This window comes from Euleptes europaea, chromosome 13 (assembly GCF_029931775.1).
Source record: "Euleptes europaea isolate rEulEur1 chromosome 13, rEulEur1.hap1, whole genome shotgun sequence".
NCBI classification, from domain to species: domain Eukaryota; kingdom Metazoa; phylum Chordata; class Lepidosauria; order Squamata; family Sphaerodactylidae; genus Euleptes; species Euleptes europaea.
The window spans coordinates 19,260,665-19,275,417 of NC_079324.1; the positions used below are offsets into that span (position 1 = coordinate 19,260,665).

General features: G+C 44.8%; 1 protein-coding gene across 1 annotated transcript; it reads left to right on the forward strand.

Annotated features, from left to right (window-relative positions):
- The first annotated feature begins 292 nt into the window (after window positions 1-292).
- Window positions 293-10,406, forward strand: BRCC3 (BRCA1/BRCA2-containing complex subunit 3). Its single transcript, XM_056859518.1, has 8 exons — window positions 293-424; window positions 2,882-3,001; window positions 3,393-3,480; window positions 3,840-3,928; window positions 4,621-4,676; window positions 6,243-6,374; window positions 8,410-8,453; window positions 10,221-10,406. The coding sequence occupies exons 1-8, from the start codon at window positions 320-322 to the stop codon at window positions 10,370-10,372; spliced, it is 786 nt and encodes a 261-aa protein (XP_056715496.1). The 5' UTR covers window positions 293-319; the 3' UTR covers window positions 10,373-10,406.
- The last annotated feature ends 4,347 nt before the right edge of the window (window positions 10,407-14,753 follow it).

The window sequence follows — 14,753 nt, forward strand, 5'->3', positions numbered from 1 at the left end:
GGGACGCAAAGGAAAGGCCTCCCCGGCACTTTCCCCAGCGGGCCCGTCTCCCCCCGCCCTACCCAGAGCTCCTCTGAGCCCACCCACTCATCCCCCGGGCGGAACCGACCTGGCCCAGCGGCGCCAGCGGAACCCAGGAACGCTTCGGTTTAAGGTTGGCCGGGCACTTCCGGGATACGGACCGGAAGTTGGCGTCGCCCGGGAGACGCAGGCCTAGGCGGAAGGCTTCGAGCGCGGAGCCGGCGCTCAACGGGAGCGTCTCTCCGCCGCCATCCTCTCTCTCTCTCCCCCCCCCCCCCCGACGGCGAAGCAGGCCGCGATGGCGGTGCAGGCCGCTCACCTGGAGGCGGACGCCTTCCTGGTGTGCCTGAACCACGCGCTTAGTACCGAGAAGGAAGAGGTGATGGGGCTTTGTATCGGAGAGGTAGGAGGAAGGGAAGGCGAGCGAGATCTGCTTCTCCCTTCTTTGTAGCCCTGCCGTCTGCAGGTTTCCTCGGAGTTGAGCCCTGCTTCGTTCAATGGGTCTTGCTTCCATTATGGCCTGTTTCTTTCCCCTGTTGTTATGGGGGTGGAGGGTGGAAGGGACCCTAGAACTGAGCGCTGCTAGGAAACCAATAATTTGATTAGTACAAAAGTAAAAAAGAAATCCTGCTTTTTGTTTATTGGGTATCCCAAAAGAAACTATGGATAAGTGTGACAGAGTCATATGCCAGTATAGTTTTGCGGCAGCAAGAATTATAATTGCAAAAAACTGGAAGCAAGCAAATAAAACTTCTATTAGAGAATGGAGAGAGAAATTATGGATGTATATGCGGATGGCCAAACTTACAGATTCGTTACATGGTACAGATATGGAACAGTTTAAAAAAACATGGTTAAAGGCCGCCGCATATTGGGATAAATTGGCGAAAATGAACTTTACAAGTATAGTTAATGAATGATAGATTAATGGTTTTTTTATACAATGGAGATAATAATAGTAATTTTAGACACTGTCAAAACATTTCTGTGGAAGTCCAGTGGTGGTGGGAACACTGTTTAGGGGGTGGGGTTTATTAGAGCACTGTATATTTTGCAGTATATACTATACAATGTAACTGTGATGGTTTTATAAGTGCTCATTTTTGTATTTTATATGTTTTCTTTTTTTCTTTGTGTTTTGTTTTATGTATATTATAATTTTTCCTCTTTTTTATTATAAGAAAAATTATATATATATATATATATATATATATATATATATATGAAGAACTGAGCGCTGCTCGGATGTTTGCCTTTTCTGTACCAAGATGTCTGTTTTGTTGCAGCATCGCTTCAGCCAGGCGGTATGCCAGTATTCCCTCCAGCATGTCACACAAGGACATGTTTGTTATACTGTAATTCTCACACTCTGAGTCACTGCTTGGGTTTCAATCCCGTCCCTCGTTACTACGTGTTTTTGAAATTCCTATTCTGCTTTCTGTATATTTTACGCTGCAGTCTGATTGACTGGAAAGACACAAACAGAGTTTGCTTAAAGGTATTTGGGGGGGAGGGCAGATGATCTGTTCTGTAATAGATTATCTTTGGCTCAAGGTATACCTAAGCAGGTGCAACGTATGAAATGGCAGAATGCACATAATGACTTCAATAAGTCATTATGTGCATTCTGCCCTTTCATACATCGTATGCTTGCATTTATGTGCATGTGTACTAGGGGGTGCGATATATGCAGACCCCACTCAGATATTGCATTTCCAGGATTTTTTAGCAGGAGCTGTACCCTTTAAAGTGATCATTCTAGCAACTCACTGAAAATTATTAAAAATAGGGTAGTAATTGAACCAGAACAGGCAACAATAAATAGGAACTGCTGGAGCATATGTACCAGGGTTCTTAGATGTGGCGTTCGCAAATAAATAAAAAGTAGTGTTTCTGAGCAGGTATTCAGAGCAACCTCTCTTCAGATTCCATGCACGAGGCTTCCACGTTGGAAGATCCAGGCAACCTGGAGCCCTTGCACTTCTCCGTCATGCACATTGAGGGGTTGGAATTAATTCCTCAATGAACTTTAGATCTATTCTGGTTTTACAGCTTTTTGGAAACAATCTAAAGCTATTGGTTTTATTGTGTTCATTGACCATTTTCATTTCTAATTGTTTCTTTGTCAGAGGCTCCCTCAAGCTGTGGATAGGTGGGGGTATAAATATTTAAATAAACCAATAACCTGTTTGGATGTGATATTCTACAATTACATGAACTCTAGCTAACTGAATGAAATGTGATGTATAACTTGTTATATAGAACTGTGAGTAACTTTAAACTCTTATATAATGGAATATTAGTATAAGTAGAATAACATAATGAGGTTTTGTAACATCTTTTTTCCTTTTTTATTAATATAGAGAAAGTCTTACAGTATGTATCTGAACTTATTTTTTTAATAGTGTATTGTTTTTATACTTATAATGCTTCATCCCTCCCTTTTTTTTCCTGTACCCCTCCAATAATATAAATAAAATCTTTACAAAAAAAAAAAGAAGAAGAAGAAGCTACAGTAGTGTATAATAAAGGGAAATTATTGAAATGGCATCAAAATCCTATATTTTCACCCAGAAATTGCTTGTTTTTTTCTGTTTTGTTGTTCCATATTTTTATTGTATTATAATTGTTGTTAATGTTTCCATGGATCCTATTTTCTGTTTGTAGTCTTATTGAAATGAAATAAAAATCTTTTTTTAAAAAAAAAAAACCTGTTTGGTTCACAATGCCAAAATGTAGGATCCTGGCTCCTGGTGCTGCATATTCGAGGATAAATTTCTTCCTATAGCTTTTGACAGTGTCGAGTTCACCGCTCCAATTTTTGCCATGAGTGACTTCCCCTTTCCTGATTTATTCCCAGATTGACACCAGCCGAATTGTTCACATCCACTCTGTGATCATCCTACGCCGGTCTGATAAAAGGAAAGATCGGGTGGAGATTTCTCCTGAGCAACTTTCAGCTGCTTCAACAGAAGCTGAGATATCCTTTGACAGAAATTGGGGAAGAAGGAGAGGGGCTGGAAGGGAAGTTTCCTGTAGATGATTGCCTAGTTCTTCCCTTTGCAATATTGGCAGCAACTGTTCAAGAGTAACCTCTATGCATTTATGAGTTTGGCTGGGTTAAAACATCCAATTGGTGTAAACCTCTGGTTTTTTTTAGTGTGTGTGACCAAAGCCACCTTGCCAGGGGTCTTCTAAATTATTGGTGTAATGGAGAAATACATTTCATTAGTTCCCAACTTTGGCAAGCAAACTCCTTCACTTTCATTTACCTTTAAAACGTCCTAACATCCTCATGAACTAACATGCCTGGTTCAGTTTTCTCTCTTTGGAAGTTTTTCTGTGTCTTGGAGAAACCTTAACTAACACACAGATTGGCTGAGTTAACAGGCCGGCCTATGAGAGTTGTGGGCTGGTATCATTCTCACCCTCACATAACAGTCTGGCCTTCACATGTAGGTAAGACATTTCTCCTGGGCAGGAAGTATATCTTGTTCCTAAGACCACAGTCCCAAGGCTATCAACCTAGAGGTTCTTCCAAAATTTGCCACAGTTGACTTGCAACTTTTTCAGAGCGGTTGTTTAAATGGATATTTGTTATGCTCCTTTTTTTGTGTTTTTTAAAAATATCACATGTTAACACTTCTGCTGTTGAATGCCATACTTTAGGTGGCACCCTGCTACTTCAGCAGAAAAGGCAGCTATATAATCTCTCCCTGCTTGGCTTGAGCATCCAGCGCTGATGATCCTGTGGCTGCTTTCAGAGTAGAGATCTGGGAAGTCTTGACTTTGTTTTTTTGCCGCTGTTATGTCTTCAGATGTTCGCACTCAAGCGATGTATCAGATGATGGACCAAGGCTTTGTGGGGCTTATCTTCTCCTGTTTCATTGAAGATAAAAACACAAAGGTAAGTAGTTTGTGAAGAAAGGGTATCTTTTTCTGAACAAATATAGTAGATAAGGGGGTATCTCACTATCTGTCTCCATCTTCGTGTTCCTCTGCTTGGAATGGGAGAGACCAGAAGCTGTGCATTGAGCACACTGATTTAATACCTGTGACTGCTGTGATGGTCTGAGTATTTGGAAATAACCAGTGCTAACAGTTGGGTGGGATCCGTGTCTCCTTCACAACTTTCTGTTGCTTGCCTACTGCTGGTCTGATTGTTTTCAGTGGAGTGATGTATTTATTTACTTTGTTCATAGTCTACCTTTCTTGCTGGCGGATCGCACTATTAAACCAGTGCAATAAGAACAGTTTAATATGCAGAACCAACAATGCAATAGATTGGATTGCAAAATTAGAGAACACCCCCAAAAAACAAAAGGAGGTTGGCCTTGGGTGTTACAACTTAAGAAAAGACAAAGAGCGCTTTGTGGTTGTTGGTTATTAAGTTAACTTCTGTAGCAAATATTTAACGTGCCATAAGATTTTGTCCTTGGGAATTCGATGCAAGTTTTAAAATTAAACTGCAGCTAAGAACCAGCGTGTGTGTGTGTATATACGAATGGATGACATTTTATGTGGTTGGGGAAGGGTGTCTTTATATGACCAGTTCTTGGAGGTTTTCTTAAACTAACTTGTGTCTGATGATTGGTTCAGACAGGCCGGATTCTGTACACCTGTTTTCAGTCCATTCAGGCCCAAAAGAGCTCAGAGTAAGTGTTTTAGGCTGCTTTTATATTACAGTTTCAAAAGCTTTTACGCTGCTATAATATGATAGAAACTTTAAAAGTTCTATTTTATACTGTTCTTTATGTCCTCTTTTGCTGCTTCTAGATTTTAAAAACCTGCTATAAACTCTTCTGAATGCATTTTGTAATAAATTTCCTGCTGCTTTTAATGGTTATCTGTCTTAATAATACTTTAATTTCATGCATTCCTTTCCTAACCTGCATTGAGTGTTTGCTTAGTAGAAAGATGGGATATATATTCCCTAACAGTGCCATCCTAAACTGAGTTGCACCCTTCTATGTCCATTGGAGTCAGTGGTCTTAGAAAGGTGTAATTCTGCTTTAGGATGGCACTGTAAATAGAATCTAGAAAAGCAATTATGGCTGAGAATTGCTGTGTCTCTTTCCAACTTGATTTCAGTGGTGCCTGCACATCTGGTGGAGCTACTGTTTTTAATTCTCAGGTTTTCATCTTGAAGACTACTTTGAGGGAGGGCAGAGAGTGTTATTTATAATAGTCTGCATGGAAGACTTCCTCTTTAGAGCTCCCAGTCCCTGTCCCAGGATCCAGTTGGCAATTCTACTGCCTAATGCCACCCAGTAAGCTTTATGGCTGTATAAGGGTTTTAACTCAGCCTTCCTGGTCTAATGATGGATAGAACAGCCACTGTTCTCATGTGAGTGATGTATACTAGTTACCTGTTGTTGAATGAAGGTGGTGATGCTTTCCACACAGGGATGGGCTTGCACAGTTTCCCCTTTGCTGGTGCAGCTGCTGATAAAGCGCAGCAGCAGCAATGGGACTTCTGCAATGTAGGTTTCCCTGCAGTTTCCCTGCTCCAGTTTCCCAGCAGCAGCCACTCCCCCTCCCCAGAGCATCAGTGCCTCTGCAATTAAAAAAATGAATAAATAATAGAGTATAGCAGTATATGTACCAGATTCTCTGAATTCTTAGCTTTCGTTGTCTCTAGCCTCTTCCATTGCAGTGATAAGGCTTTCTGGTTAACTCTACAATGGAAGAGGCTAGAGACTGACTTTTTAAAAATGACATCTGAGATTTCAGAGAACCTGGTACACATATTAGTATAATGTTATATTGGTATCCTAGTGCTGATTTTAAAAAGCCCCCCCTCCCAAAGACAGGGAGCCATGGAAATGCCACGAATGCACAACAATGCTGTGGTAAAGCGGGGGTGGGGGGAGCATCGAACCTGGGCCAGACAACCTGTATGGAACTGGCAAGTGTCTTATAACCCCTGTGGAAAGCTGGGACTCTCATAGCTGCATTATGTGTTGTGCTAGTGTGATCTCGGGCATCCTTGCTTCTGTGCCATTGCCTAGCATTAGTTAATACCTACATCTTTTCATGGTTACATTTCCACACAAGTATACACTGCTTTGGTCTGCAGTACAGCAGATGGTTGCCATCCGACTGTCTTCCCTAACAAACCTGCCAATCCCTGCTGTTGGGTGGTGATGCCAGATAAAACAGAAAGGATTTTTTACAGAAGGTGTAAAGGGGGCACTAACTTGCAGGTGTTTTTCTTGTAGGTATGAGAGAATTGAAATTCCGGTTCATGTAGTCCCTCACAACACCATTGGGAAGGTGTGCCTGGAATCAGCTGTGGAGCTGCCCAAGATTCTGTGTCAAGAGGAGCAAGATGCCTACCGAAAAATCCACAGGTAAAGTGAGAGCAGGCGTCATTCCTTCCTGATTTCTGAACTCGCTGGTGGAGTTAAGATCTGCCTCCCAAGGGGAATGCAGAGAGGCCTACCACTTGAAACGGGAGGTGGACGTGGGCCAAGGATTAGGCCAGGGGTGGGGAACCTTTTTTCTGCCAAGGGCCATTTGGATATTTATAACATCATTCGCGGGCCATACAAAATTATCAACTTAAAAATTAGCTGACCAAGCCCCAAGCAAGCAGCTTCCCCAGATGACCCCCCCGCGCAAGTGGGCAAGCAGGCAGACATCCAACCGGTGGCGCACTCGCCTACCTGGTGGCACAGGATGGTCTGTTGCACCAGTTGGGCATAGCCGTCCAGCTGCATGCCAAGTTGCTCCTTCTCCACATGGTTGGGGCTGGATTCTACAACTGGCTCCTGCTAGTTCCACCTGCAGGGATGAAATGAGGACACACGAGCTAAGAACTCCCCCCCCACACGCATTCTGCCCCTGCCCCCTTTAACCCCTCCATTGTTGCCACTTCCGCCCCCAGCCTTCTTGTAGTACAGCGGGAATACGTTTCTCCATGGCCCGGGTGGGAAAGGGTTAACACAGTTTCTTGGGCAGTCCTAGCAGTTCCATAACACTCTTCTGCAAGGGGGGGGAAAGGTTCAGTTTCTCGGCAAAACAAACTCACATCCGCCTTGAATAGAGGCTATTCCTGTCCATGAGAGGGGGCCAATCACCAGATCCTCCTGAGCTAGAGATCTGCCAGGACCCACGAAGGGCCAGACCAAATGATTTCATGGTTCTTAAATGGCCCCCGGGCCTGACATTCCCCACCCCTGGATTAGGCGGTTTCAGTTGTGGCAGTGGCAGCTTCCTCAGGAGATTCACCAGCGGGCACCCTCCTTATTGATGCTGAGGCTCCAGGCAAAGACTTTTTATATTTGAATTGGCATTTGTTCAGTTGCTTTGTTCTGCTCTGGTTTATTTAAGTTTCTCTCGCCATTGTTCAATTGTGCTGTTTGTCATTTTAGTCTATACTGTTAGGGGTTTTTATTATTTTTATTGCATTGTGTTAATTCACGACCACCTGTTCTTGCATAAATTTTATTCAGAAAAGCAGGATATAAATTATTTTAATAAATCATCGGACAGCTCAGTTTGCCCTTGCTGGCAATCAAGGTTGGATACCTCTTTCACCTGTTGCCGTTTACAGCAAGTATAGCGTGGGTTGCTCATATGGCCCATTGTGTGACCGTGGCCAGAAGCTGACCATCCTTATACAGCAGGGGTGTCAAACTCATTTGTTACGAGGGCCGGATATGACATAAATGTCTCTTGGTCTGGTCAGGCCGGGCCATATGTACCATAAAATTTAATGCCAGGTACCGGAGATACAAAGTTTATAGAAGACACAGGCAAAGCCAATTAATGATATTATTTTTACTTAAAATACAAACACGCTTAAAACAATAACACTCTTACAGTGTTAAGATCAGGAGTGAGGGAGGGGGGTGGCTGCCTCGGCTGGCTCGCAGGCCAGATAAGAGCTCTCAAGAGGCGGGATCTGGCCTCCAGGCCTTATGTTTGGCACCCCTGTTATACAGTCTGTCTGGTTGGCATGAAGGGAGGGTAAACTGAGCTGCAGGGTCAAATTGTCAAGGTAATTAAACAAAAGAAAAAGAAAACCAGCACAGTGGCACCTTAAAGGCTAACAGAATTTATTCCAGCATAAGCTTTTGTGAGTCAGACCTTGTTTTACCTGATGCATTGAGGTTATAGCCATTATAAAGACACCTTTTATAATCCATTTTACAAGGCGGGGGAAAGAAGTGGAGTTGTAACAGAGGAAGTGGAGCGGATGTGGGAAAGGGAGGGAGTGAAAGGGAGTGGAACGGATGTGGTGGTTGCTCATGATAAATGATGGGAGAGGTCAGAGGATCCAGCTTCTCATGGGGTACAGGTACAGAAAGATTGGATGTTTTGTCTGGTATTATAGCTGACAGGCTGCCTTCTCACAGATGTGTGCTCTCTTCCTATGTTCAGCCTTACTCATCTGGACTCGATAACCAAGATTCACAATGGCTCAGGTAAGGACAAGAAAAAGGATGTGGCCCCTTCTGATCCTTGCAGATTAATCGGGTTTCTCAAACCTACTGAGATGAGAAAGTTATTCCAAACCAGCAGTTGGTTCTCAAAATACAGATGAGCCTCTTCGAGGACCTTTTATTCACGGGTTGTTTCTGTTGGATATGCTTCTCTCTGGATACACAGTATTTGCAGTTGAAGTCTCAAATCACTCTGCGCAGGGATCTGAAACTGACCAACACTTGCTGTGAGACTGATAAGCAGCGGCATAGGTCATTTGTGATTATTTCAGCATTCCTGCTACTTGCAAACAAAAAAACCTGTTTGATCATGCTGAGGTCTGAAATTGACCAACACTCGCTGTAAAACTGACCAGTAAGCAGCCTCATAGTATTCCAGCTTCAAGGGGAGGGGTTGGATGAGAGGGAAAGACAAGTGGGAGGGAGAAGCGAGAAAGGGCATGATTAGAAAACCCCGAATTGACAAGTATGCACCAGACCGGCTTGATTTGGAATCGAGGCAGACATTAAACTCAGGGTAAAACAGCATCCACAAAACGTGGGGAAAGTGCGAGGGGAAAGCGAGGTGACTTATAAAGGTCAGAAAATGCATGCATAATGAAAACAAAGCCCCGAAGTACTCGGGGCTAAATGGTGACGGAAACAACCTGTGCATAAAAGGCCATGGAGTCATGGGCATTGTCCCTGTTGGGTGTGTCTTGATCCCGTCAGTCCCGTTTGTGCCAACAAATCCATGGTTTGTATATCTGTGCACTCTCTGATACAAGTGTCTGTGTGTCCTGGTCCTTGGGATCATCTGATGGTCTTTCAGGTGCACAAGATGCCTTGTTGGTGCTGCAATGCACTGAACACAGCTAGGCCACTGCAACTTGTGATTCATTAGCTATGAAACTTGGTGAAAGAGGTGCTTTGTCCTGCTGGCATTTCTCCTGCAAAGCAAGTTGGGGAGAGAGTTGCTTTTTCCTCCCTCTTTGATGTGCTTGTCCCAGTGCTATAGACTGGACCTGCCTGCATTGCAGTCCCCTTCTGTGCAGAGTTAGGCACATCTAAATCCATAGCTAGCAAGTGGCGGTGGTTAGAGTGTCAGACTAGGATCTGGGAGGACCCGGGTTTGATTCCTCATTGTGCCATGGAAGCTTGCCGGGTGACCTTAGGTCAGTCACACTCTCAGGCTAACCTGCCTCACAGGGTTGTTGTGAGAATAAAATGGAGGCAAACGATGTAAGGTGCTTTGGGTCCCCGTTGGGAGAAAAGCAGGGTATTAATGAAGCATATGAATAATTTTTGAAGGCCTAACTCACCTTAGAATTAGGCTATCTGTGGCTCATGGCAAGGCTGGCAGCATGCAGAATTGCTCTTAATTGCGCTTGCAGGAATGCTGGAAACTGCAACCAGAGAAGAATCATTTTGCTGTTTATTTTACAAAATTTAAATGCTGCCGTTCTGCCCTCATAAGGGCCACCAAGGCAACTACCAAATTAAAACATACATAATAAAATCAAATTTAGGAATAATTGAAACCAACCAGAAACACATCGTTAAAATAATTAAAATCAGAACTAAAATACATACAAAAACATAAAAACAACAATTAAAGCGCAGGCAGGAAGGAGGGATCACTGAGGGAATGCTGAAGGAAACAAAAAAGTGTTCTCCTGCTGGCAGAAAATGGCAACAGAAGGTGGCAGATGAGTCTCCCTGGGTTGCCACCTGCCTAATCTGATGGTTGACTATTCCCTTCCTTTCCAGTGTTCACGAAAAACCTCTGCAGCCAGATGTCTGCCATCAGCGGCCCTCTGCTGCAGTGGCTGGAGGACCGCCTGGAGCAGAACAAGCAGAGGATGCAGGAACTACAGCGGGAAAAAGAAGAGCTGCTGGAGGAGCTGTCTGCCCTGGAGTGATGAGAACGAAGGCCTTGTGGCTTAGGAAACAGAGAGAGACTGTGGGTTCCTGAGCTTGGCTGGGTGTCCTCCCTCTCCTCGTAGCAAATACTGCCACAAAACGGGAAGGACCCTGGGCACAAATGCAATCACGTTAAAGGAAATATCGGCCTCCTGGAGCAGAACAGCAGCCTTTGCAGAAGAGCAAACCTGCCTTTTGCAGATGGGGACGCTGCTTCATCCTTCATCCTTCAAGCAGCTGCCGTAGGAAAAGGTGCTGTTGCACTGACCTTGGCCACACCCTGTAACAGCAAACTCATCTGTACTTGTCAGAGATCGAAGAGATCCTTTCGTTTGCCCGCCCCACAGGGATCTTTGCCCTTATTAAGATTCTACAAACTGGATTGCTTGGTGCGTGTGGAGCAGCAGTTGTGCTCATTTTTCTGTCTTTTAAACTAAATAAAGTCGAAAGCGGAGAGAAGATTTCAAAGCTGCAGCGTCTCTTGAATGTTCCGCCTCTGGAGGGCATGCTAACCTGTGCTTCCCGTTTCACATTCTTCCCTGCTTTGAAAGCATACTCCTGCAAACCTCCCCTCCTGCAACTTTTTTGTCTCTTGGATTTCTTTTGTTGCTTATGGCATTTGAAGTCTCCAGCCAGCACTTTATAGGCAGTGGTGTGTTCTCCCCCCCCCCCCATAACTGCTTGAAGTATAATTGCTGAATGAGATCACTTTTGAAGGCTTTTCCTTCTAAGGAAATCTATAACCTCATGTCCTGTGGAGCACAGTTGAGCTGGCTTTTTAAAAAAGAGTTTTCTCAGGCTCAGTATTGGGTAATGATTGAGGGGATCTTGTTAGGGGAAGTCGAGTTAGAGGCAGAGTATCCCTTCCCCTGTTGTAACCCCAAAAGGCCCTGTACAGATAGTACTTTTTAGACTTGAAGGTGTGGCTCCCATCTTCACTTTTTAAAACTCTTGATTTGGGCATGCTGTGTTCATTTTTATGTGACTTTGATAAGAACCTATTGGCTAGTGCCTGTTGTGACTAGCACCCCAGCTCAGGTTTCTGTGTAGGCAGGAAAAGTCTCAGTTATATATACACTGTTATATATACACTGCACCCAGAACCAGCATGGAGGTGCTCCTGATGTTGCTAGAAAGGAAGTTGACCAAATGGCATGCGGAGGGGGAGGCTGACATGTGCTTTATGCCGTTTGCTTTAAAGCAAAGCGCATGTTTTTCAGAATGCTGGGTTGCATGCCCTGCATCAAATTTCAGGCTTACACCACGCTTACAGAATTCGGGAATTTACACAGCTACGGATACTGTTATGTTCTTGTTTTCAGTTTAGATGGCAGGGGGTGGTAACAGCCCCTCCTCCTCAGCACCTGTTTGTGCTGTTGCCGAGCACTAAATTTTAAAGCCCTTTTTATTCAGGTACCAAAGGGACCACTTTGACCTTTACCTCTGGGCATCTGCTTCTTGCTGATAAGAGTCAGTGGATTGAGGAACTAGTGGGGAAATGTATCAAAAAGGGGGGAGCTTTTCAGTTGCAATTTCTCGCGAGCAGAGTCTGACAGGGCAGAGAGCGCTGTCCCTTAATCCCTCTTATTATCATCTAGAAACTTTTGAAGTGTATCCCGCTCTGGCCAGGGCAGCTTATTCTCATCCTCTTTTTCTTTTCTCTCTTCCGGTGTTATGAGATAAACAGATCAAGTCTTGGCTGAAACGGCAATCAATCTTGCTGAAGGTGACAGAGGTCAGGCTTTGTGATGGTCCCTCCTGTCCCTGTCTCCCCAACTTTGACGCAGTTCTTTTTCCAGGGCAGCTGCCGAGAAGAACAGTTCAGGGCTTAGTGAGAGGAGAAATGGAATAAGCAAAGCTACAGATTGGGGGTTGTTCCTCAGGGATCATGAGCTTGAGAAATCTCTCACAAGGGGTGCCATAGAGAAGGGAGAACGTGTTTAAAATAAAAAGTTGTAAAGCCTGTAGCTGAAAATTACTTGCTTGATCAAACAGCACAATTGTACAGCTCCAGGCTCCCTTGTAGGTTAAGCTCGGTGGTGGTGGAAAGTGCTATCAAGTCACAGCCAACTTACGGCAACCCTGTAGGGTTATCAAGGCAAGAGATGTTCAGAGGTTGTTTGCCATTGCCTGCATCATGACTTGGACTTCCTTGGTGGTCTCCCATAAGGCACAATTGGGATGCGTGTGTGTTAAGTGCCGTCAAGTCGCTTCCAACTCATGGCGACCCTATGAATCAATGTCCTCCAAAACGTCCTGTCTTTAACAGCCTTGCTCAGGTCTTGCAATATAAAGGAGGCTGTGGCTTCCTTTATCGAGTCAACCCATCTCTTGTTGGGTCTTCCTCTTTTCCTGCTGCCTTCAACTTTTCCTAGCAAGATTGGGATAGCCTGGGCCATCCAGGTCAGGGCAGGTTCTGCTTAGCCCCTCAAATGAAGCAACCCAAAGAGATTGATCTACTGAGTTCATACAAGGAGGGGGCCATAAATGAGGGTTAAGTGTGTCACAAAAAAGTTACATGGACAAAAAATAGCCACAAGTAAGAGAGCCCTGACCTGGATGGCCCAGGCTAGCCCAGTTTCATCAGATCTCAGAAGCTAAGCAGGATCAGGGTTACCATAAGCTAAATGAGCTGTGGCTCAGTAGTAGAGCATCTGCTTAGCACGCAGAAGGTCCCAGGTTCAATCCCCGGCATCTCTCATTAAAGGGACTAGGCAAGCGTGTGATGTGAAAGACCCCTGCCTGAGTCCCTGGATAGCTGCTGCTGGTCTGAGTAGACAATACTGACTTTGGTGGACCAAGGGTCTGATTCAGCATAAGGCAGCTTCATGTGTATAATGGTGTGTGTCACCTAGAGTCACTTTGCAGAGTGCATGGGCATCTCTTCTGACCTCAGCAATCCAGTCGTACCTTGACCAGGAGTTCAGCTGAGGGTAACTGACAGACAGAAGGCTGCCCTGCCTCTGAAGGGAAAACCAGCCATTCAGCTGAGCCCATAGAGTGCTACTCCAGCATCCAGTCACCTTCGAGAAAGGGGGATGAAATGTTGGAGGGAATACAGGAGAAGAGGGAGTTGAGTTCTGCCTCAGGAAGTGACAGCTCAGGTCTAGCTCAGGAAAATGGAGCAGACCAAGTGAAGGCTAGCTCCATCTGGTAGTGTGGCAGAACTGTTTATTCTCTCCCAGAGAAAGAGCTAGAGTACCCGATTGTCAGGTCTGTCTCTGCCTTGCACAGTTTAGTCTGACTCTGGGGAAAGGGCAGGCTGGTGAGGGTGGAATTTTGTGTGGGAGAGAGGATCTAACCTAGTGCCTCGGCAGTAAAAGTCTGTTTGTGCCTGAAAGCATTGTAAAAAAATCCAACGACTCTGAAGTCATCACCAGTTTAAATTTTTGTGCCTCAACCGGGTTTCTGCTTTGTCTACCTGTGCTGGAGACCTGCGCTGCTGGTTTGTTCCATTAAAAACAAAGTCAATAAATAAATCTTCTTAGTTGTTTTTATATTAATCCGGCCTCAGTGATCTCAATAATCTCCTTATGCATCACAAAACTTACCTCACAGCAGCGAACCCAAAACCTATACACTTGCTACCTGCAGAACTCCTGGAAACTGAGGGGAAGGTTTATTGTTCAAAATGAACCTAAATCTCAAAAATCTTAGGAGTCTGTGTGCGTCCCCTCTATGGGGAAAAAAGACTTGTCACAGTAATCAGGCAGAAGTATGGGGCGGGGCTGTGGCTCAGCGGTGGAGCATCTGCTTGGCATGCAGAAGGTCCCAGGTTCAAACCCTGTCCATCTCCAGTTAAAGGGACTAGGTGATGTGAAAGACCTCTGCCTGAGACCCTGGAGAGCCGCTGCCAGTCTGAGTAGACAATACTGACTGATGGACCAAGGGTCTGATTCAGTATAAGGCAGCTTCATGTGTTCAAGTACAGCCAACGCTCTAAAGAATCATTAATCTGCCTTATACAGGAGTGAGATCATTGGCTCATCTAGCCGCGTGTCATTTGCCTTGACGAGCAATGTCTCTGCTAGGCCCCAGGCAGAATTCTTCCTGTCTTGCTACCTGAAGCCTTGGGGACTGGGATCTGGGCCCCTCATAAAGCGTAACAGACCATGGCTCTCTTCATCTTTCCCAAGCTTCATTGGGATTCCAGATTCTGTGCCAAGAAAAACTATTCCTCAACCTAAATTATCCAAAGGGAAATCTTGGGTATAATTTACTCTGCTGCTGTAAACTATGAGCTTAGAAAGAGCCGTACAATGCAATAATGACCTGTCCCCGCCAACTGGAAAACCTCGCATGCAATTTCTTCCCACCTGGCCTGGCATCTGTGTGGAAATCATTTTGTTGTAGCGCTGAGGGTTAGATACTTGCTGCTTT